At 48.3% G+C, this 24,527-nt stretch overlaps 1 protein-coding gene across 2 annotated transcripts in view; it reads right to left on the bottom strand.

The window, feature by feature from the left end:
* Positions 1-419: 419 nt before the first annotated feature.
* The window catches only part of LOC115124441 (twisted gastrulation protein homolog 1-A-like), a 40,211-nt gene continuing 16,103 nt past the window's right edge, over positions 420-24,527 (bottom strand). For both annotated transcript variants that reach the window (XM_065016937.1, XM_065016936.1), the window contains exons 3-5: positions 6,056-6,155; positions 4,212-4,472; positions 420-1,674 (exon numbers count right to left, since the gene is read on the bottom strand). In XM_065016937.1, coding sequence (XP_064873009.1) covers positions 1,493-1,674; positions 4,212-4,472; positions 6,056-6,155 — 543 coding nt within the window. In that variant the 3' untranslated portion in view covers positions 420-1,492. The remainder of the gene's footprint in view (positions 1,675-4,211; positions 4,473-6,055; positions 6,156-24,527) is intronic.

Here is a 24,527-nt window from a genome sequence, read left to right as displayed (position 1 = left end):
TCAATGTGTGTGTGTGTGTGTGCGTGACTCAATGTGTGTGTGTGTGTGCGTGACTCAATGTGTGTGTGTGTGACTCAATGTGTGTGTGTGTGTGTGACTCAATGTGTGTGTGTGCGTGCGTGACTCAATGTGTGCATGACTCAATGTGTGCGTGTGTGTGTGCGTGACTCAATGTGTGTGTGTGTGTGTGCGTGACTCAATGTGTGTGTGTGTGTGCGTGACTCAATGTGTGTGTGTGCGTGACTCAATGTGTGCGTGTGCAGCAGTGAAAACACCACCACAGTACACACTGGTTCCGTTTTGCTGAAACGCGTGTGGACCAGAATGGTGTACTAACAGGAAATGATGCGCTTCCTGTCACAATACCACTACGATTAAGAGCGGGAGACTGGACACCTAAGACACACACTGTAGTCGTCTTAAAACTATAGCCAGTAATTCACTTTTTTATTTTTAAAGATTGGTTAGCTAGCTAACAGCCTGATTTGTTTATTGAGAAAAGAAGTGCCATTTAAATGATTAAATTATACTGTGTACAAACTCTTGGTCTGAAGTAGATGTCAATCCATTCCAAAACAATTTTGGTTAAGTCTTGTTCTGTGAAATAACGTGAAGTTTATATTGTTATATTACACCAGAGTAGAAAAAAGGTTCAACTTAATACAAACCAAGTCAACAAACAGCATTTTTTTTGGCAAGATTATTGTAAAAAATTAAAAACATGACAGCATTTTTTTTTTTTTTAAAACATCTAAAATATAATATAATAATATATAATATAATATACACAGAATAAAAGAATGATAAAAAAATTAATCAGTAAGAAGGAAAATATTTGACGTCATTCACTCTCATGAAAGAAAACACACATCCGAGGTAAATTCATAAATTCAGTCAGCTAGCTCTGATGGTTACAATGAATATTGGACCTCGTCAGTCAGTCTTCTCATGTTGGGTCAGCGGTGGCAACAGAAACTTTTCATTGGGGAAGCTTAAGGGGAGGCTAAGGGGGAAGCTAAGGGGGAAGCTAAGGGGCAAGCTAAGGGGCAAGCTAAGGGGGGGCAAGCTAAGGGGCAAGCTAAGGGGTAAGCTAAGGGGCAAGCTAAGGGGCAAGCTAAGGGGCAAGCTAAGGGCAAGCTAAGGGGCAAGCTAAGGGGCAAGCTAAGGGGTAAGCTAAGGGGCAAGCTAAGGGGTAAGCTAAGGGCAAGCTAAGGGCAAGCTAAGGGGCAAGCTAAGGGGCAAGCTAAGGGGCAAGCTAAGGGGTACGCTAAGGGGCAAGCTAAGGGGTAAGCTAAGGGCAAGCTAAGGGGGAAGCTTAAGGGGAAGCTTAAGGGGTCCTGTCATATATGATGTACTAATACAATATTTTTTTTGGGGGGGACTAGGCTATTTTTGAGGAGGCTTCAGCATCGTGTAGCCCCTCTCTGGAGCCACCCATTGTTTTGGTCCATATTTTTGGTGCCAGTCTCCACCACCATGGAGCCATCAGTCTTCAGAACAGACAGTTCATGCACTTAACAGCCTTGCTGCCGTAGTCCAGACACTCCGGGCCGATGCACTGACAGCAGGCGTTGTGGAACCAGCGGTACTTCGACCCTCCCATCGACTCACAGTATAGTTTACACTGGCGGATGGATACGCAGTCGTCAAAGTAGACCACCGTACACATGTTATCTGGCGAAGGTGGAGGGATACAGAGAAAAAAATAGGGCACTGGTCAGCTCTCTCAGTAACCACATCTTTAAACCATAACTAGTAAATCCCATGAAAACATATTTATATCCGTAGTAAGTAGATACCTGCTAAAAGCGGTCATCATTAACTTTCCAATGTTTTCCTTAGGGTTTGATTTTATGACTGAGGACAATGGGTGTGCTGCTAACACTAAGTGTGACCATGTGTTCTAGATTGCGTCCCAATTGGCACCCTATTCCCTATGCAGTGCACTACTTTTCATTGGGCCCTGGTCAAAAGTGGTTCACTACATAGGGACTAGGGTGCCAATTGGGACGCACTTCTGGTGTTTCTAATGAGTTAACAGCTGGGCACTGTGGTGGGAACCAACCAACGCTCTCATATTTAACCAATATGGGGTCTCAGGAAACTCATGAGTGCAGTGTCTTTTTTTCTATAACAGCTGGATCAAAGGTTCAGGACCAAACCAGAGAGAGGAGAGGAGGAAACTAGAAGGAGGAGGTAATAATAACCCAGCCAGATAAGAGAGGAGGAACGGGAGGAGAGAGAGAGAGAGAGAGAAAAGAGGAGGAACGGGAGGAGAGAGAGAGAGAGAGAAAAGAGGAGGAACGGGAGGAGAGAGAGAGAGAGAGAAAAGAGGAGGAACGGGAGGAGAGAGAGAGAGAGAGAAAAGAGGAGGAACGGGAGGAGAGAGAGAGAGAGAGAAAAGAGGAGGAACGGGAGGAGAGAGAGAGAGAGAGAAAAGAGGAGGAACGGGAGGAGAGAGAGAGAGAGAAAAGAGGAGGAACGGGAGGAGAGAGAGAGAGAGAAGAGGAGGAACGGGAGGAGAGAGAGAGAGAGAAAGAGGAGGGAACGGGAGGAGAGAGAGAGAGAGAAAAGAGGAGGAACGGGAGGAGAGAGAGAGAGAGAGAAAAGAGGAGGAACGGGAGGAGAGAGAGAGAGAGAGAAAAGAGGAGGAACGGGAGGAGAGAGAGAGAGAGAGAAAAGAGGAGGAACGGGAGGAGAGAGAGAGAGAGAAGAGGAGGAACGGGAGGAGAGAGAGAGAGAGAAGAGGAGGAATGGGAGGAGAGAGAGAGAGAAGAGGAGGAACGGGAGGAGAGAGAGAGAGAAGAGGAGGAACGGGAGGAGAGAGAGAGAGAAGAGGAGGAACGGGAGGAGAGAGAGAGAAGAGGAGGAACGGGAAGAGAGAGAGAGAAGAGGAGGAACGGGAGGAGAGAGAGAGAAGAGGAGGAACGGGAGAGAGAGAGAGAAGAGGAGGAACGGGAGGAGAGAGAGAGAAGAGGAGGAACGGGAGGAGAGAGAGAGAAGAGGAGGAACGGGAGGAGAGAGAGAGAAGAGAGGACGGGAACGGGAGGAGAGAGAGAGAAGAGGAGGAACGGGAGAGAGAGAGAGAAGAGGAGGAACGGGAGGAGAGAGAGAGAAGAGGAGGAACGGGAGGAGAGAGAGAGAAGAGGAGGAACGGGAGGAGAGAGAGAGAAGAGGAGGAACGGGAGGAGAGAGAGAGAAGAGGAGGAACGGGAGGAGAGAGAGAGAAGAGGAGGAACGGGAAGAGAGAGAGAGAAGAGGAGGAACGGGAGGAGAGAGAGAGAAGAGGAGGAACGGGAGGAGAGAGAGAGAAGAGGAGGAACGGGAGGAGAGAGAGAGAAGAGGAGGAACGGGAGGAGAGAGAGAGAAGAGGAGGAACGGGAGAGAGAGAGAGAAGAGGAGGAACGGGAGGAGAGAGAGAGAAGAGGAGGAACGGGAGGAGAGAGAGAGAAGAGGAGGAACGGGAGGAGAGAGAGAGAAGAGGAGGAACGGGAGGAGAGAGAGAGAAGAGGAGGAACGGGAGGAGAGAGAGAGAAGAGGAGGAACGGGAGGAGAGAGAGAGAAGAGGAGGAACGGGAGGAGAGAGAAGAGGAGGAACGGGAGAAAAGAGGAGGAGAGAGAGAAAAGAGGAGGAGAGAGAGAAAAGAGGAGGAACGGGAGGAGAGAGAGAAAGAAGAGGAGGAACGGGAGGAGACGATGATGATGAGGAGAGAGAAGAGTAAGAACGGGAGGAGAAGGAGGGGAGGAGGAGAGAGAAGAGGAGGATGATGAGGAGAGAAGAGGAAAAGGCAGTTCACATCACCAACATCATCCCTCCAGACTGAACAACATTCGACTTGGTGTTTCTCTTCTGGTTGGGATGACATGTAGTGTAAACTAGAAAATAAAGGAGAGCTGCACACTCTAGGAGCTCAGATGTCAAAATATAATATCCAACCCTTCGATAGACCCTGATGAAGACAGCTTGTCTGTCGAAACGTTGGATATTACATTTAGAGTGTGCAGCTCTCCTTTATTTTCAAGTTTTCTACTCCCGCTAGCCAGCACCTCGCCTAAATAGGTGTGCGTTTCTTTTTCTTCTAGAATGAAGTGTAAACTAACCACTCATTGTTTTACACCATCTAAACAGTGTTCACTGCAAGGAAGCCCAACTGTCTCTGTAATGACGACTGTAATGACGCCAAATCATTCTAGTTCTATGGTTTCGCAACCTTGAGTGTCGTAGCTGCCGTGGATGCTGTTGGCGGGGAGCGATATGTTCTGGTGCTGGTCGTCAAGCGTCTCTAGGAAAGAGACCAGGTTCTCATGGTGAGATAGTTCCTCGGCAACGGGAAAGGACACCACCATCATGTTGATAGGGGCGTCGCCCTCCGTGAGGGCTCGGAACAGCGAGGGGATTGGTCGATGGAGTTCCTCCACTGTGCTCTTGGAGGTGGCTGGAGTATCACTGTAGTTCTTAGGGTTACACATCCCTGAGAGAGAACGGGGGAGAGAACGGGGGAGAGAACGAGGGAGAGAACGAGGGAGAGTTTACAACATAATTAGAGCAGTAACAAAAATAAAATGCAATACGGTCTGATATACCACGGCTGTCAGCCAACCAGCATTCAGGGCTCGAACCACCCAGTATATAATGTCTGATATACCACGGCTGTCAGCCAACCAGCATTCAGGGCTCGAACCACCCAGTATATAATGTCTGATATACCACGGCTGTCAGCCAACCAGCATTCAGGGCTCGAACCACCCAGTATATAATGTCCGATATACCACGGCTGTCAGCCAACCAGCATTCAGGGCTCGAACCACCCAGTATATAATGTCTGATATACCACGGCTGTCAGCCAACCAGCATTCAGGGCTCGAACCACCCAGTATATAATGTCTGATATACCACGGCTGTCAGCCAACCAGCATTCAGGGCTCGAACCACCCAGTATATAATGTCCGATATACCACGGCTGTCAGCCAACCAGCATTCAGGGCTCGAACCACCCAGTATATAATGTCCGATATACCACAGCTGTCAGCCAACCAGCATTCAGGGCTCGAACCACCCAGTATATAATGTCCGATATACCACGGCTGTCAGCCAACCAGCATTCAGGGCTCGAACCACCCAGTATATAATGTCCGATATACCACGGCTGTCAGCCAACCAGCATTCAGGGCTCGAACCACCCAGTATATAATGTCCGATATACCACGGCTGTCAGCCAACCAGCATTCAGGGCTCGAACCACCCAGTATATAATGTCCGATATACCACGGCTGTCAGCCAACCAGCATTCAGGGCTCGAACCACCCAGTATATAATGTCTGATATACCACGGCTGTCAGCCAACCAGCATTCAGGGCTCGAACCACCCAGTATATAATGTCTGATATACCACGGCTGTCAGCCAACCAGCATTCAGGGCTCGAACCACCCAGTATATAATGTCTGATATACCACGGCTGTCAGCCAACCAGCATTCAGGGCTCGAACCACCCAGTATATAATGTCTGATATACCACGGCTGTCAGCCAACCAGCATTCAGGGCTCGAACCACCCAGTATATAATCTGATATACCACGGCTGTCAGCCAACCAGCATTCAGGGCTCGAACCACCCAGTATATAATGTCTGATATACCACAGCATTCAGGGCTCGAACCACCCAGTATATAATGTCTGATATACCACGGCTGTCAGCCAACCAGCATTCAGGGCTCGAACCACCCAGTTTATAATTCAGTATAGCTCCCTTAATTTTCAGAGTCCAATAACGAGTCCACTTTTAAACCAACCTGTGCAGAAGTGCACTCAGTCCTTTAAGTAACAACTTGTCAAGTGCACTCAGTCCTTTAAGTAACAACTTGTCAAGTGCACTCAGTCCTTTAAGTAACTCCACAGACATTCCTGTCTAATTGAGGAGGCTGGTAACTATGGTAACCACCGTATCGTTTTTGACTGAGCTGAGGTATTGTTGTGTTTCATGAATAAACACACATATTGTACTGTTTGAGATGTGACTTACCAACACACACACACACACACACACACAGTACTCACCAACACAGTCACAGCATTCCTCCCACAGTGTCCCCAGACAGAGCATACACTCTTTACAACATGAACAATTCCCGTCGGATGGACGACACTGACACAGCTCCTGCAACACACGCGCACACACACCAGACAACCAAGTCAATACAATAAACTACTGACAAGATACAGTATGTTGTTCTCAGAGCTGAGGTTTTCATAGTTTTCACAGACAGAACCAAGTCTCCACAGAGACCTGTCCACTGTCCCTGTACTGTCTAGTGTAGAGACAGAACCAAGTCTCCACAGAGACCTGTCCATTGTCCCTGTACTGTCTAGTGTAGAGACAGAACCAAGTCTCCACAGAGACCTGTCCACTGTCCCTGTACTGTCTATTGTAGAGACAGAGCCAAGTCTCCACAGAGACCTGTCCACTGTCCCTGTACTGTCTAGTGTAGAGACAGAGCCAAGTCTCCACAGAGACCTGTCCACTGTCCCTGTACTGTCTAGTGTAGAGACAGAGCCAAGTCTCCACAGAGACCTGTCCACTGTCCCTGTACTGTCTAGTGTAGAGACAGAGCCAAGTCTCTAGAGACCTGTCCACTGTCCCTGTACTGTCTAGTGTAGAGACAGAGCCAAGTCTCCACAGAGACCTGTCCACTGTCCCTGTACTGTCTAGTGTAGAGACAGAGCCAAGTCTCCACAGAGACCTGTCCACTGCCCCTGTACTGTCTAGTGTAGAGACAGAGCCAAGTCTCCACAGAGACCTGTCCACTGTCCCTGTACTGTCTAGTGTAGAGACAGAGCCAAGTCTCCACAGAGACCTGTCCACTGTCCCTGTACTGTCTAGTGTAGAGACAGAGCCAAGTCTCCACAGAGACCTGTCCACTGTCCCTGTACTGTCTAGTGTAGAGACAGAGCCAAGTCTCCACAGAGACCTGTCCACTGTCCCTGTACTGTCTAGTGTAGAGACAGAGCCAAGTCTCCACAGAGACCTGTCCACTGTCCCTGTACTGTCTAGTGTAGAGACAGAGCCAAGTCTCCACAGAGACCTGTCCACTGTCCCTGTACTGTCTAGTGTAGAGACAGAGCCAAGTCTCTAGAGACCTGTCCACTGTCCCTGTACTGTCTAGTGTAGAGACAGAGCCAAGTCTCCACAGAGACCTGTCCACTGTCCCTGTACTGTCTAGTGTAGAGACAGAGCCAAGTCTCCACAGAGACCTGTCCACTGTCCCTGTACTGTCTAGTGTAGAGACAGAGCCAAGTCTCCACAGAGACCTGTCCACTGTCCCTGTACTGTCTAGTGTAGAGACAGAGCCAAGTCTCCACAGAGACCTGTCCACTGTCCCTGTACTGTCTAGTGTAGAGACAGAGCCAAGTCTCCACAGAGACCTGTCCACTGTCCCTGTACTGTCTAGTGTAGAGACAGAGCCAAGTCTCCACAGAGACCTGTCCACTGTCCCTGTACTGTCTAGTGTAGAGACAGAGCCAAGTCTCTAGAGACCTGTCCACTGTCCCTGTACTGTCTAGTGTAGAGACAGAGCCAAGTCTCCACAGAGACCTGTCCACTGTCCCTGTACTGTCTAGTGTAGAGACAGAGCCAAGTCTCCACAGAGACCTGTCCACTGTCCCTGTACTGTCTAGTGTAGAGACAGAGCCAAGTCTCCACAGAGACCTGTCCACTGTCCCTGTACTGTCTAGTGTAGAGACAGAGCCAAGTCTCCACAGAGACCTGTCCACTGTCCCTGTACTGTCTAGTGTAGAGACAGAGCCAAGTCTCTAGAGACCTGTCCACTGTCCCTGTACTGTCTAGTGTAGAGACAGAGCCAAGTCTCCACAGAGACCTGTCCACTGTCCCTGTACTGTCTAGTGTAGAGACAGAGCCAAGTCTCCACAGAGACCTGTCCACTGTCCCTGTACTGTCTAGTGTAGAGACAGAGCCAAGTCTCCACAGAGACCTGTCCACTGTCCCTGTACTGTCTAGTGTAGAGACAGAGCCAAGTCTCCACAGAGACCTGTCCACTGTCCCTGTACTGTCTAGTGTAGAGACAGAGCCAAGTCTCCACAGAGACCTGTCCACTGTCCCTGTACTGTCTAGTGTAGAGACAGAGCCAAGTCTCCACAGAGACCTGTCCACTGTCCCTGTACTGTCTAGTGTAGAGACAGAGCCAAGTCTCCACAGAGACCTGTCCACTGTCCCTGTACTGTCTAGTTTTTTAGAAACATTATAGAAAAACAGCAGGTCTCTGTCCAGATTTACATTCCACTGTTAGAAATTAAACAAACAGTCAAGCATTCATAACAGAGAACCTCTATTACTAGTCAGAGCAACTTCACATCACATGGTATCTTCTCTAGGAAGGAAGGGGAACCTACATGATACTGTATGGTATCTTCTCTAGGAAGGAAGGGGAACCTACATGATACTGTATGGTATCTTCTCTGGGAAGGAAGGGGAACCTACATGATACTGTATGGTATCTTCTCTAGGAAGGAAGGGGAACCTACATGATACTGTATGGTATCTTCTCTAGGAAGGAAGGGGAACCTACATGATACTGTATGGTATCTTCTCTAGGAAGGAAGGGGAACCTACATGATACTGTATGGTATCTTCTCTAGGAAGGAAGGGGAACCTACATGATACTGTATGGTATCTTCTCTAGGAAGGAAGGGGAACCTACATGATACTGTATGGTATCTTCTCTAGGAAGGAAGGGGAACCTACATGATACTGTATGGTATCTTCTCTAGGAAGGAAGGGGAACCTACATGATACTGTATGGTATCTTCTCTAGGAAGGAAGGGGAACCTACATGATACTGTATGGTATCTTCTCTAGGAAGGAAGGGGAACCTACATGATACTGTATGGTATCTTCTCTAGGAAGGAAGGGGAACCTACATGATACTGTATGGTATCTTCTCTAGGAAGGAAGGGGAACCTACATGATACTGTATGGTATCTTCTCTAGGAAGGAAGGGGAACCTACATGATACTGTATGGTATCTTCTCTAGGAAGAAAGGGGAACCTACATGATACTGTATGGTATCTTCTCTAGGAAGGAAGGGGAACCTACATGATACTGTATGGTATCTTCTCTAGGAAGGAAGGGGAACCTACATGATACTGTATGGTATCTTCTCTAGGAAGAAAGGGGAACCTACATGATACTGTATGGTATCTTCTCTAGGAAGGAAGGGGAACCTACATGATACTGTATGGTATCTTCTCTGGGAAGGAAGGGGAATAAACATGATACTGTATGGTATCTTCTCTAGGGAGGAAGGGGAACCTACATGATACTGTATGGTATCTTCTCTGGGAAGGAAGGGGAACAAACATGATACTGTATGGTATCTTCTCTAGGAAGGAAGGGGAACCTACATGATACTGTATGGTATCTTCTCTAGGGAGGAGGGGAACATACATGATACTGTATGGTATCTTCTCTAGGAAGGAAGGGGAACCTACATGATACTGTATGGTATCTTCTCTAGGAAGGAAGGGGAACCTACATGATACTGCATGGTATCTTCTCTAGGAAGGAAGGGGAACCTACATGATACTGTATGGTATCTTCTCTAGGAAGGAAGGGGAACCTACATGATACTGTATGGTATCTTCTCTGGGAAGGAAGGGGAACAAACATGATACTGTATGGTATCTTCTCTAGGAAGGAAGGGGAACCTACATGATACTGTATGGTATCTTCTCTAGGGAGGAGGGGAACATACATGATACTGTATGGTATCTTCTCTGGGAAGGAAGGGGAATAAACATGATACTGTATGGTATCTTCTCTAGGGAGGAAGGGGAACCTACATGATACTGTATGGTATCTTCTCTGGGAAGGAAGGGGAACAAACATGATACTGTATGGTATCTTCTCTAGGAAGGAAGGGGAACCTACATGATACTGTATGGTATCTTCTCTAGGAAGGAAGGGGAACCTACATGATACTGTATGGTATCTTCTCTAGGAAGGGGAACCTACATGATACTGTATGGTATCTTCTCTAGGAAGGAAGGGGAACCTACATGATACTGTATGGTATCTTCTCTAGGAAGGAAGGGGAACCTACATGATACTGTATGGTATCTTCTCTAGGAAGGAAGGGGAACCTACATGATACTGTATGGTATCTTCTCTAGGAAGGAAGGGGAACCTACATGATACTGTATGGTATCTTCTCTAGGAAGGAAGGGGAACCTACATTATACTGTATGGTATCTTCTCTAGGAAGGAAGGGGAACCTACATGATACTGTATGGTATCTTCTCTAGGAAGGAAGGGGAACCTACATGATACTGTATGGTATCTTCTCTAGGAAGGAAGGGGAACCTACATGATACTGTATGGTATCTTCTCTAGGAAGGAAGGGGAACCTACATGATACTGTATGGTATCTTGTCTGGGAAGGAAGGGGAATAAACATGATACTGTATGGTATCTTCTCTAGGGAGGAAGGGGAACCTACATGATACTGTATGGTATCTTCTCTGGGAAGGAAGGGGAACCTACATGATACTGTATGGTATCTTCTCTAGGAAGGAAGGGGAACCTACATGATACTGTATGGTATCTTCTCTGGGAAGGAAGGGGAACAAACATGATACTGTATGGTATCTTCTCTAGGAAGGAAGGGGAACCTTCATGATACTGTATGGTATCTTCTCTAGGAAGAAAGGGGAACCTACATGATACTGTATGGTATCTTCTCTAGGAAGGAAGGGGAACCTACATGATACTGTATGGTATCTTCTCTAGGAAGGAAGGGGAACCTACATGATACTGTATGGTATCTTCTCTAGGAAGGAAGGGGAACCTACATGATACTGTATGGTATCTTCTCTAGGAAGGAAGGGGAACCTACATGATACTGTATGGTATCTTCTCTGGGAAGGAAGGGGAATAAACATGATACTGTATGGTATCTTCTCTAGGGAGGAAGGGGAACCTACATGATACTGTATGGTATCTTCTCTGGGAAGGAAGGGGAACCTACATGATACTGTATGGTATCTTCTCTAGGAAGGAAGGGGAACCTACATGATACTGTATGGTATCTTCTCTGGGAAGGAAGGGGAACAAACATGATACTGTATGGTATCTTCTCTAGGAAGGAAGGGGAACCTACATGATACTGTATGGTATCTTCTCTAGGAAGGAAGGGGAACCTACATGATACTGTATGGTATCTTCTCTAGGAAGGAAGGGGAACCTACATGATACTGTATGGTATCTTCTCTAGGAAGGAAGGGGAACCTACATGATACTGTATGGTATCTTCTCTAGGAAGGAAGGGGAACCTACATGATACTGTATGGTATCTTCTCTAGGAAGGAAGGGGAACCTACATGATACTGTATGGTATCTTCTCTAGGAAGGAAGGGGAACCTACATGATACTGTATGGTATCTTCTCTAGGGAGGAGGGGAACATAAATACATGATACTGTATGGTATCTTCTCTAGGGAGGAGGGGAACATAAATACATGATACTGTATGGTATCTTCTCTAGGGAGGAAGGGGAACCTACATGATACTGTATGGTATCTTCTCTAGGGAGGAAGGGGAACAAACATGATACTGTATGGCATCTTCTCTAGGAAGGATGGAGTTACAGTTGGACACGCTAGCCTCATGTCTGGAACATAAACACATGATACTGTATGCATGTACATGTTCAGGCACGCGGCAACTTCACAACACACAAGCAATTCAATTGTGAACCAGAAGAATTTTCACTGTACAAGTATGCTAAACTCTAATAAAATCTGGTCTTGGAAAGCACAAACAAAAAGGAAAATCTAGGACACATGTACATTGTTTCAACAAAAGTGAAAACACATTTTGGCAACAAACTAAAGCCACCGTGGTGGGGTAAAGAGTGAGCGATGAGTTTGGCTGGGGTGAGTTGGACTGGCAATGAGTTGCTCTCCTTCTCTCAGCCTGCAGTCTGACTCTCTCCATCTTCTCTCTCTCCCCGTCTGTCTATTCTCACTCTCTTCCAATTGAAAAGGGGCTTTATTGGCATGGGAAACATGTTTACATTGCCAAAGCAAGTGAAATAAATAAACAAAAGTGAGAAGAACACATTTTTACAACATAAACATAAAACTAACATGAACAGTAAAACATTGCACTCAATTTTTTTTTTAATAAGAGACATTTCAAGTCTTATATTATCTACGATGTACAGTGTTTTAGCAATGTGCAAATAGTTGTAGTAGGAATAGTGGGGGAAGATAAATATTGGTGGTATTTACAATGTTTGTTCTTCACTGATTGCCTATTTCTCATGGCAACAGGTCACACATCTCGCTGCTGTGATGCCACTTCACCTAACAGATATGGGAGCTTATCAATGTTTTGGTTTGTTTTCTAATTCTCTGTGTGTCTGTGTAATCTGTGGGAAATAAGTCTCTAATATGGTCATACATTGGGCAGGAGGTTAGGAAGTGTAGCTCAGTTTCCACCTCATTTTGTGGACATTGGGCACACAATCCGGGCTCTCAAGAGAAGACAGTCTGCTTATGGTGACCTCTCTCAATAGCAAGGCTATGCTCACTGAGTCTGTACATAGCCAAAGCTTTCCTTAAGTTTGGGTCAGTTACAATGGTCAGGTATGCTGCTACTGTGTCATTTCGGTTTAGGGCCAAATAGCATTTCAATTTTCTCTGAAAAGAATCAACCCCAAAAAAACAATGTCAAATAGTATCTTTTTGCATTCACATAATTTGGTTGGGTCTAATTGTGTTGCTTGCCTGGGGCTCTGTTGGGTCCATTTGTGTTTGTGAACAGAGCCCCAGAACCAGCTGGCCGAGGGGACTCTTCTCCAGGTTCAGACAAAATGAGAAAAAAAATCCAGAAAATCACATTGTAGGATTTTTAATGAATTTATTTGCAAATTATGGTGGAAAATAAGTATTTCTTTCTCATTTTGTCTGTCATAGTTGAAGTGTACCTATGATGAAAATTACAGGCCTCTCTCGTCTTTTTAAGTGGGAGAACTTGCACAATTGGTGGTTGACTAAATACTTTTTTGCCCCTCTGTAAGTCCAATCGCTATATTGAACAAGGACAACCACATCTAAAAACGTATAGTGTGATCAGTATCACATAGAGCCTTTGGGAAATGCCACAAAGCAGGAATACATGCATTAAGAGATCATCACCCTGACCTGCCTTCCAGAAGCCATCATCACCCTGACCTGCCTTCCAGAAGCCATCATCACCCTGACCTGCCTTCCAGAAGCCATCATCACCCTAACCTGCCTTCCAGAAGCCATCATCACCCTGACCTGCCTTCCAGAAGCCATCACCACCCTGACCTGCCTTCCAGAAGCCATCATCACCCTGACCTGCCTTCCAGAAGCCATCATCACCCTGACCTGCCTTCCAGAAGCCATCATCACCCTGACCTGCCTTCCAGAAGCCATCATCACCCTGACCTGCCTTCCAAAAGCCATCATCACCCTGACCTGCCTTCCAAAAGCCATCATCACCCTGACCTGCCTTCCAGAAGCCGCCATCACCCTGACCTGCCTTCCAGAAGCCGCCATCACCCTGACCTGCCTTCCAAAAGCCGCCATCCTCACCCTACCCTGACCTGCCTTCCAGAAGCCATCATCACCCTGACCTGCCTTCCAGAAGCCGCCATCACCATGACCTGCCTTCCAGAAGCCGCCATCACCCTGACCTGCCTTCCAAAAGCCGCCATCCTCACCCTACCCTGACCTGCCTTCCAGAAGCCATCACCACCCTGACCTGCCTTCCAGAAGCCATCATCACCCTGACCTGCCTTCCAGAAGCCATCATCACCCTGACCTGCCTTCCAGAAGCCATCATCACCCTACCCTAACCTGCCTTCCAGAAGCCATCATCACCCTACCCTAACCTGCCTTCCAGAAGCCATCATCACCCTAACCTGCCTTCCAGAAGCCATCACCACCCTGACCTGCCTTCCAGAAGCCATCAGTATCACATAGAGCCTTTGGGAAATGCCACAAAGCAGGAATACATGCATTAAGAGATCATCACCCTGACCTGCCTTCCAGAAGCCATCATCACCCTGACCTGCCTTCCAGAAGCCATCACCACCCTGACCTGCCTTCCAGAAGCCATCATCACCCTGACCTGCCTTCCAGAAGCCATCATCACCCTGACCTGCCTTCCAGAAGCCATCATCACCCTGACCTGCCTTCCAAAAGCCATCATCACCCTGACCTGCCTTCCAGAAGCCGCCATCACCCTGACCTGCCTTCCAGAAGCCGCCATCACCCTGACCTGCCTTCCAAAAGCCGCCATCCTCACCCTACCCTGACCTGCCTTCCAGAAGCCATCATCACCCTGACCTGCCTTCCAGAAGCCATCATCACCCTGACCTGCCTTCCAAAAGCCATCATCACCCTGACCTGCCTTCCAAAAGCCGCCATCACCCTGACCTGCCTTCCAGAAGCCGCCATCACCCTGACCTGCCTTCCAGAAGCCGCCATCACCCTGACCTGCCTTCCAAAAGCCGCCATCCTCACCCTACCCTGACCTGCCTTCCAGAAGCCATCATCACCCTACCCTGACCTGCCTTCCAGAAGCCATCATCACCCTACCCTGACCTGCCTTCCAGAAGCCATCATCACCCTACCCTGACCTGCCTTCCAGAAGCCATCATCACCCTGACCTGCCTTCCAGAAGCCATCATCACCCTGACCTGCCTTCCAGAAGCCATCCTCACCCTGACCTGCCTTCCAGAAGCCATCATCACCCTACCCTAACCTGCCTTCCAGAAGCCATCATCACCCTACCCTAACCTGCCTTCCAGAAGCCATCATCACCCTAACCTGCCTTCCAGAAGCCATCATCACCCTAACCTGCCTTCCAGAAGCCATCACCACCCTGACCTGCCTTCCAGAAGCCATCACCACCCTGACCTGCCTTCCAGAAGCCATCACCACCCTGACCTGCCTTCCAGAAGCCATCACCACCCTGACCTGCCTTCCAGAAGCCATCACCACCCTGACCTGCCTTCCAGAAGCCATAATCACCCTGACCTGCCTTCCAGAAGCCATAATCACCCTGACCTGCCTTCCAGAAGCCATCATCACCCTGACCTGCCTTCCAGAAGCCATCATCACCCTGACCTGCCTTCCAGAAGCCATCATCACCCTGACCTGCCTTCCAGAAGCCATCATCACCCTGACCTGCCTTCCAAAAGCCATCATCACCCTGACCTGCCTTCCAAAAGCCATCACTCAGACCTGCATTCCTCCTGGGCAATTGTGTGCGAAACATTCATCTCACTGTCATAGAAATGCCTCAGACATTATGAAAACAAGCCCAAATTTTCCCCAGGGTGAAATTCCCCTTGAACACAGTGCTGTCTACAGATATGATCGATGGCACGCACAGACTTTCATAGCAACCATATAAGTGTTTGTTATGACTCCTTCTGGGGTGGACTGCTTGTCCAGTAAACACATATGGAGCCAGTGAGGAGGAAAGATTATTCTCTCCGATACTCTTCTTCGTCATGGAAATAGTCTCAATGTTTCACGACTAAAGCCCTATTTCTGCTTTGACTAGTTAGACAGGCTACTGAAATCGAACTATGGAAGTGTTTGCCTCTCAAAATGCATATCACTGCAAATCAGTGTTAATATGAACGCTTGTATGTCCAGTAACCTTGAAGTTATTCGGGAGGAAAGATAACAGTTGCTGATTCTCCAACTGTAAAATACAGTAAACTCTCAGTGTGATCAACAGTTACTGTTACTGACCCAGCTAAACAGACCCAGCTAAACAGACCATTACTGACCCAGCTAAACAGACCGTTACTGACCCAGCTAAACAGACCGTTACTGACCCAGCTAAACAGACCGTTACTGACCCAGCTAAACAGACCCAGCTAAACAGGCCGTTACTGACCCAGCTAAACAGACCCAGCTAAACAGGCCGTTACTGACCCAGCTAAACAGACCCAGCTAAACAGACCATTACTGACCCAGCTAAACAGACCCAGCTAAACAGATCCAGCTAAACAGACCGTTACTGACCCAGCTAAACAGACCGTTACTGACCCAGCTAAACAGACCCAGCTAAACAGACCATTACTGACCCAGCTAAACAGACCGTTACTGACCCAGCTAAACAGACCATTACAGACCCAGCTACATTTACATTTACATTTAAGTCATTTAGCAGACGCTCTTATCCAGAGCGACTTACAAATTGGTGCTTTCACCTTATGACATCCAGTGGAACAGCCACTTTACAATAGTGCATCTAGGTCTTTTAAGGGGGGGAGGGGAGAAGGATTACTTTATCCTATCCTAGGTATTCCTTAAAGAGGTGGGGTTTCAGGTGTCTCCGGAAGGTGGTGATTGACTCCGCTGTCCTGGCGTCGTGAGGGAGTTTGTTCCACCATTGGGGGCCAGAGCAGCGAACAGTTTTGACTGGGCTGAGCGGGAACTGTACTTCCTCAGTGGTAGGGAGGCGAGCAGGCCAGAGGTGGATGAACGCAGTGCCCTTGTTTGGGTGTAGGGCCTGATCAGAGCCTGGAGGTAGTGAGGTGCCGTTCCCCTCACAGCTCCGTAGGCAAGCACCATGGTCTTGTAGCGGATGCGAGCTTCAACTGGAAGCCAGTGGAGAGAGCGGAGGAGCGGGTGACGTGAGAGAACTTGGGAAGGTTGAACACCAGACGGGCTGCGGCGTTCTGGATGAGTTGTAGGGGTTTAATGGCACAGGCAGGGAGCCCAGCCAACAGCAAGTTGCAGTAATCCAGACGGGAGATGACAAGTGCCTGGATTAGGACCTGCGCCGCTTCCTGTGTGAGGCAGGGTCGTACTCTGCGGATGTTGTAGAGCATGAACCTACAGGAACGGGCCACCGCCTTGATGTTATTTGAGAACGACAGGGTGTTGTCCAGGATCACGCCAAGGTTCTTAGCGCTCTGGGACGAGGACACAATGGAGTTGTCAACCGTGATGGCGAGATCATGGAACGGGCAGTCCTTCCCGGGAGGAAGAGTAGCTCCGTCTTGCCGAGGTTCAGCTTGAGGTGATGATCCGTCATCCACACTGATATGTCTGCCAGACATGCAGAGATGCGATTCGCCACCTGGTCGTCAGAAGGGGGAAAGGAGAAGATTAATTGTGTGTCGTCTGCATAGCAATGATAGGAGAGACCATGTGAGGTTATGACAGAGCCAAGTGACTTGGTGTATAGCGAGAATAGGAGAGGGCCTAGAACAGAGCCCTGGGGGACACCAGTGGTGAGAGCACGTGGTGAGGAGACGGATTCTCGCCACGCCACCTGGTAGGAGCGACCTGTCAGGTAGGACGCAATCCAAGCGTGGGCCGCGCCGGAGATGCCCAACTCGGAGAGGGTGGAGAGGAGGATCTGATGGTTCACAGTATCGAAGGCAGCCGATAGGTCTAGAAGGATGAGAGCAGAGGAGAGAGAGTTAGCTTTAGCAGTGCGGAGCGCCTCCGTGATACAGAGAAGAGCAGTCTCAGTTGAATGACTAGTCTTGAAACCTGACTGATTTGGATCAAGAAGGTCATTCTGAGAGAGATAGCGGGAGAGCTGGCCAAAACAGACCCAGCTAAAACAGACCCAGCTAAACAGACCGTTACTGACCCAGCTAAACAGACCGTTACTGACCCAGCTAAACAGACCCAGCTAAACAGACCCAGCTAAACAGACCATTACTGACCCAGCTAAACAGACCCAGCTAAACTGACCGTTACTGACCCAGCTAAACAGACCCAGCTAAACAGACCATTACTGACCCAGCTAAACAGACCCAGCTAAACAGACCGTTACTGACCCAGCTAAACAGACCATTACTGACCCAGCTAAACAGACCATTACTGACCCAGCTAAACAGACCCAGCTAAACAGACCATTACTGACCCAGCTAAACAGACCGTTACTGACCCAGCTAAACAGACCCAGCTAAACAGACCCAGCTAAACAGACCGTTACTGACCCAGCTAAACAGACCGTTACTGACCCAGCTAAACAGACCCAGCTAAACTGACCGTTACTGACCCAGCTAAACAGACCCAGCTAAACAGACCATTACTGACCCAGCTAAACAGACCCAGCTAAACAGACCGTTACTGACCCAGCTAAACAGACCATTACTGACCCAGCTAAACAGACCATTACTGACCCAGCTAAACAGACCATTACTGACCCAGCTAAACAGACCCAGCTAAACAGACCGTTACTGACCCAGCTAAACAGACCGTTACTGACCCAGCTAAACAGACCCAGCTAAACAGACCCAGCTAAACAGACCCAGCTAAACAGACCCAGCTAAACAGACCGTTACAGACCCAGCTAAACAGACCGTTACTGACCCAGCTAAACAGACCGTTACTGACCCAGCTAAACAGACCCAGCTAAACAGACCCAGCTAAACAGACCGTTACTGACCCAGCTAAACAGACCCAGCTAAACAGACCATTACTGACCCAGCTAAACAGACCCAGCTAAACAGACCGTTACTGACCCAGCTAAACAGACCGTTACTGACCCAGCTAAACAGACCCAGCTAAACAGACCATTACTGACCCAGCTAAACAGACCATTACTGACCCAGCTAAACAGACCGTTACTGACCCAGCTAAACAGACCATTACAGACCCAGCTAAACAGACCCAGCTAAACAGACCGTTACTGACCCAGCTAAACAGACCCAGCTAAACAGACCATTACTGACCCAGCTAAACAGACCATTACTGACCCAGCTAAACAGACCGTTACTGACCCAGCTAAACAGACCATTACAGACCCAGCTAAACAGACCCAGCTAAACAGACCGTTACTGACCCAGCTAAACAGACCGTTACTGACCCAGCTAAACAGACCGTTACTGACCCAGCTAAACAGACCCAGCTAAAGCGACCCTAAACAGACCCAGCTAAACAGACCCAGCTAAACAGACCATTACTGACCCAGCTAAACAGACCCAGCTAAACAGACCATTACTGACCCAGCTAAACTGACCCAGCTAAACAGACCCAGCTAAACAGACCCAGCTAAACAGACCATTACTGACCCAGCTAAACAGACCCAGCTAAACAGACCGTTACTGACCCAGCTAAACAGACCATTACTGACCCAGCTAAACAGACCATTACTGACCCAGCTAAACAGACCCAGCTAAACAGACCATTACTGACCCAGCTAAACATACCCAGCTAAACAGACCCAGCTAAACAGACCGTTACTGACCCAGCTAAACAGACCGTTACTGACCCAGCTAAACAGACCGTTACTGACCCAGCTAAACAGACCGTTACTGACCCAGCTAAACAGACCGTTACTGACCCAGCTAAACAGACCCAGCTAAACAGACCGTTACTGACCCAGCTAAACAGACCGTTACTGACCCAGCTAAACAGACCCAGCTAAACAGACCGTTACTGACCCAGCTAAACAGACCGTTACTGACCCAGCTAAACAGACCGTTACTGACCCAGCTAAACAGACCGTTACTGACCCAGCTAAACAGACCCAGCTAAACAGACCCAGCTAAACAGACCGTTACTGACCCAGCTAAACAGACCGTTACTGACCCAGCTAAACAGACCGTTACTGACCCAGCTAAACAGACCGTTACTGACCCAGCTAAACAGACCCAGCTAAACAGACCGTTACTGACCCAGCTAAACAGACCGTTACTGACCCAGCTAAACAGACCCAGCTAAACAGACCCAGCTAAACAGACCGTTACAGACCCAGCTAAACAGACCGTTACTGACCCAGCTAAACAGACCGTTACTGACCCAGCTAAACAGACCCAGCTAAACAGACCGTTACTGACCCAGCTAAACAGACCCAGCTAAACAGACCGTTACTGACCCAGCTAAACAGACCGTTACTGACCCAGCTAAACAGACCCAGCTAAACAGACCCAGCTAAACAGACTGTTACTGACCCAGCTAAACAGCCCGTTACTGACCCAGCTAAACAGACCCAGCTAAACAGACCATTACTGACCCAGCTAAACAGACCCAGCTAAACAGACCATTACTGACCCAGCTAAACAGACCCAGCTAAACAGACCCAGCTAAACAGACCCAGCTAAACAGACCCAGCTAAACAGACCGTTACTGACCCAGCTAAACAGACCGTTACTGACCCAGCTAAACAGACCGTTACTGACCCAGCTAAACAGACCGTTACTGACCCAGCTAAACAGACCGTTACTGACCCAGCTAAACAGACCCAGCTAAACAGACCCAGCTAAACAGACCGTTACAGACCCAGCTAAACAGACCGTTACTGACCCAGCTAAACAGACCGTTACTGACCCAGCTAAACAGACCCAGCTAAACAGACCGTTACTGACCCAGCTAAACAGACCCAGCTAAACAGACCCAGCTAAACAGACCGTTACTGACCCAGCTAAACAGACCGTTACTGACCCAGCTAAACAGACCCAGCTAAACAGACCCAGCTAAACAGACTATTACTGACCCAGCTAAACAGCCCGTTACTGACCCAGCTAAACAGACCCAGCTAAACAGACCATTACTGACCCAGCTAAACAGACCCAGCTAAACAGACCATTACTGACCCAGCTAAACAGACCCAGCTAAACAGACCATTACTGACCCAGCTAAACAGACCGTTACTGACCCAGCTAAACAGACCCAGCTAAACAGACCCAGCTAAACAGACCCAGCTAAACAGACCGTTACTGACCCAGCTAAACAGACTGTTACTGACCCAGCTAAACAGACTGTTACTGACCCAGCTAAACAGACCGTTACTGACCCAGCTAAACAGACCCAGCTAAACAGACCCAGCTAAACAGACCCAGCTAAACAGACCGTTACTGACCCAGCTAAACAGACCGTTACTGACCCAGCTAAACAGACCATTACTGACCCAGCTAAACAGGCCGTTACTGACCCAGCTAAACAGACCCAGCTAAACAGACCGTTACTGACCCAGCTAAACAGACCGTTACTGACCCAGCTAAACAGACCCAGCTAAACAGACCGTTACTGACCCAGCTAAACAGACCGTTACTGACCCAGCTAAACAGACCCAGCTAAACAGACTGTTACTGACCTAGCTAAACAGACCCAGCTAAACAGACTGTTACTGACGCAGCTAAACAGACCGTTACTGACCCAGCTAAACAGACCCAGCTAAACAGACCGTTACAGACCCAGCTAAACAGACCGTTACTGACCCAGCTAAACAGACCCAGCTAAACAGACCGTTACAGACCCAGCTAAACAGACCGTTACAGACCCAGCTAAACAGACCGTTACTGACCCAGCTAAACAGACCGTTACTGACCCAGCTAAACAGACCGTTACTGACCCAGCTAAACAGACCGTTACTGACCCAGCTAAACAGACCCAGCTAAACAGACTGTTACTGACCCAGCTAAACAGACCGTTACTGACCCAGCTAAACAGACCGTTACTGACCCAGCTAAACAGACCCAGCTAAACAGACTGTTACTGACCCAGCTAAACAGACCGTTACTGACCCAGCTAAACAGACCGTTACTGACCCAGCTAAACAGACCAAAGTACTCAGAGAAGCTGTCTAATTCTGTAGCGACGTGTTGAAAAGAACAGCTCTGGAAGAGAAATTGAGAGTGGAGCTTGAAAGAGAACGTGTATACTAGAAAGTAGTCCGTTGGAGGTCGGTCGGAGGAGAAAGTGTATACAACAGTCATGGCCAAAAGTTTTGAGAATGACACAAATATTAATTTTCACAAAATCTGCTGCCTCAGTTTGTATGATGGCAATTTGCATATAGTTCAGAATGTTATGAAGAGTGATCAGATGAATTTAAATTAATTGCAAAGTCCCTCTTTGCCATGCAAATGAACTGAATCCCCCAAAAACATGTCCACTGCATTTCAGCCATGCCACAAAAGGACCAGCTGACATCATGTCAGTGATTCTCTCGTTAACACATGTGAGTGTTGACGAGGACAAGGCTGGAGATCAGTCTGTCATGTTGATTGAGTTTGAATAACAGACTGGAAGCTTCAAAAGGAGGGTGGTGCTTGTGTAACGGATGTGAAACGCTAGCTTAGTTAGCGGTGGTGCACGCTAAATAGTGTTTCAATCGGTGACTTCACTTGCTCTGAGACCTTGAAGTCTAGGTTCCCCTTGCTCTGCAAGGGCCGTGGCTTTTGTGGAGCGATAGGTAACGATGCTTTGTGGGTGACTGTTGTTGTGTGCAGAGGGTCCCTGGTTCGCACCCGGGTATGGGCGAGGGGACGGTCTAAAGTTATACGGTTACACTTGAAATCATTGCTCTTCCTCTGTCAACCATGGTTACCTGCAAGGAAACATGTGCCTTCATCATTGCTTTGCACAAAAAGGGCTTCACAGGCAAGGATATTGCTGCCAGTAAGATTGCACCTAAATCAACCATTTATCAGATCACCAAGAACTTCAAGGAGAGCGGTTCAATTGTTGTGAAGAAGGCTTCAGGGCGTCCAGGAAAGTTCAGCAAGCGCCAGGACCGTCTCCTAAAGTTGATTCAGCTGTGGGATCGGGGCACCACCAGTACAGAGCTTGCTCAGGAATGGCAGCAGGTAGGTGTGAGTGCATCTGACTTTTGGATGATGGCCTGGTGTCAAGAAGGGCAGCAAAGAAGCCACTTCTCTCCTGGAAAAACATCAGGCACAGACTGATATTCTGCAAAAGGTACAGGGATTGGACTGCTGAGGACTGGGGTGAAGTCATTTTCTCTGATGAATCCCCTTTCTGATTGTTTGGGGCATCCGGAAAAAAGCTTGTCCGGAGAAGACAAGGTGGGCGCTACCATCAGTCCTGTGTTATGCCAACAGTAAAGCATCCTGAGACCATTCATGTGTGGGGTTGCTTCTCAGCCAAGGGTGTGGCCTCACTCACATTTTTGCCTAAGATCACAGCCATGAATAAAGAATGGTACCAACACATCCTCCGAGAGCAACTTCTCCATACCATCCAGGAACAGTTTGGTGACGAACAATGCCATTTCCAGCACGATGGAGCACCTTGCCATAAGGCAAAAGTGATAACTAAGTGGCTCGGGGAACAAAACATAGATATTTTGGGTCCATGGCCAGGAAACTGGGCTGCCATCAGTCAGGATGTGGCCCAGAAGTTAATTGACAGCATGCCAGGGCAGATTGCAGAGGTCTTGAAAAAGGGTCAACACTGCAAATATTGACTCTTTGCATCAACTTCATGTAATTGTCAATAAAAGCCTTTGACATTTATGAAATGCTTGTAATTATACTTCAGTATTCCATAGTAACATCTGACAAAAATATCTAAAGACACTGAAGCACCAAACTATGTGAACTTAATATTTGTATCATTCTCAAAACGTTTGGCCACGACTGTAGAAAGTAGTCGGTTGGAGGAGAGCGTGTGTGTGTGTAGACAGAGCGTGTGTGTGTGTAGACAGAGCGCGCGTGTGTGTAGACAGAGCGCGCGTGTGTGTAGACAGAGCGCGTGTGTGTGTAGACAGAGCGCGTGTGTGTAGACAGAGCGCGTGTGTGTGTAGACAGAGCGCGTGTGTGTGTGTGTAGCATTGCCCTGCTGAGCTGAGTATTCATGTAGAACTGTGAAATTGCCACCCCATCCTACTAACAGCTGGCTGGGTCTGGAGGTCTGGAGTGAGTAGACTGGAGGTTGGAGACTTACAGCTAACACCACAACGACTTCACACAGACAGGGCAGGCTACAGCTAACACCACAACGACTTCACACAGACAGGGCAGGCTACAGCTAACACCACAACGACTACACACAGACAGGGCAGGCTACAGCTAACACCACAACGACTTCACACAGACAGGGCAGGCTACAGCTAACACCACAACGACTACACACAGACAGGGCAGGCTACAGCTAACACCACAACGACTACACACAGACAGGGCAGGCTACAGCTAACACCACAACGACTACACACAGACAGGGCAGGCTACAGCTAACACCACACAACGACTTCACACAGACAGGGCAGGCTACAGCTAACACCACAACGACTTCACACAGACAGGGCAGGCTACAGCTAACACCACACAACGACTTCACACAGACAGAGCAGGCTACAGCTAACACCACACAACGACTTCACACAGACAGGGCAGGCTACAGCTAACACCACAACGACTTCACACAGACAGGGCAGGCTACAGCTAACACCACAACGACTTCACACAGACAGGGCAGGCTACAGCTAACACCACACAACGACTTCACACAGACAGGGCAGGCTACAGCTAACACCACAACGACTTCACAGACAGGGCAGGCTACAGCTAACACCACAACGACTTCACACAGACAGGGCAGGCTACAGCTAACACCACACAACGACTTCACAAAGACAGGGCAGGCTACAGCTAACACCACACAACGACTTCACACAGACAGGGCAGGCTACAGCTAACACCACAACGACTTCACACAGACAGGGCAGGCTACAGCTAACACCACACAACGACT

This window comes from Oncorhynchus nerka, unplaced genomic scaffold (assembly GCF_034236695.1).
Source record: "Oncorhynchus nerka isolate Pitt River unplaced genomic scaffold, Oner_Uvic_2.0 unplaced_scaffold_288___fragment_1, whole genome shotgun sequence".
NCBI classification, from domain to species: domain Eukaryota; kingdom Metazoa; phylum Chordata; class Actinopteri; order Salmoniformes; family Salmonidae; genus Oncorhynchus; species Oncorhynchus nerka.
The sequence above is the reverse complement of the archived record's forward strand: the minus strand, read 5'-3'. Positions and strand labels throughout refer to the sequence as shown.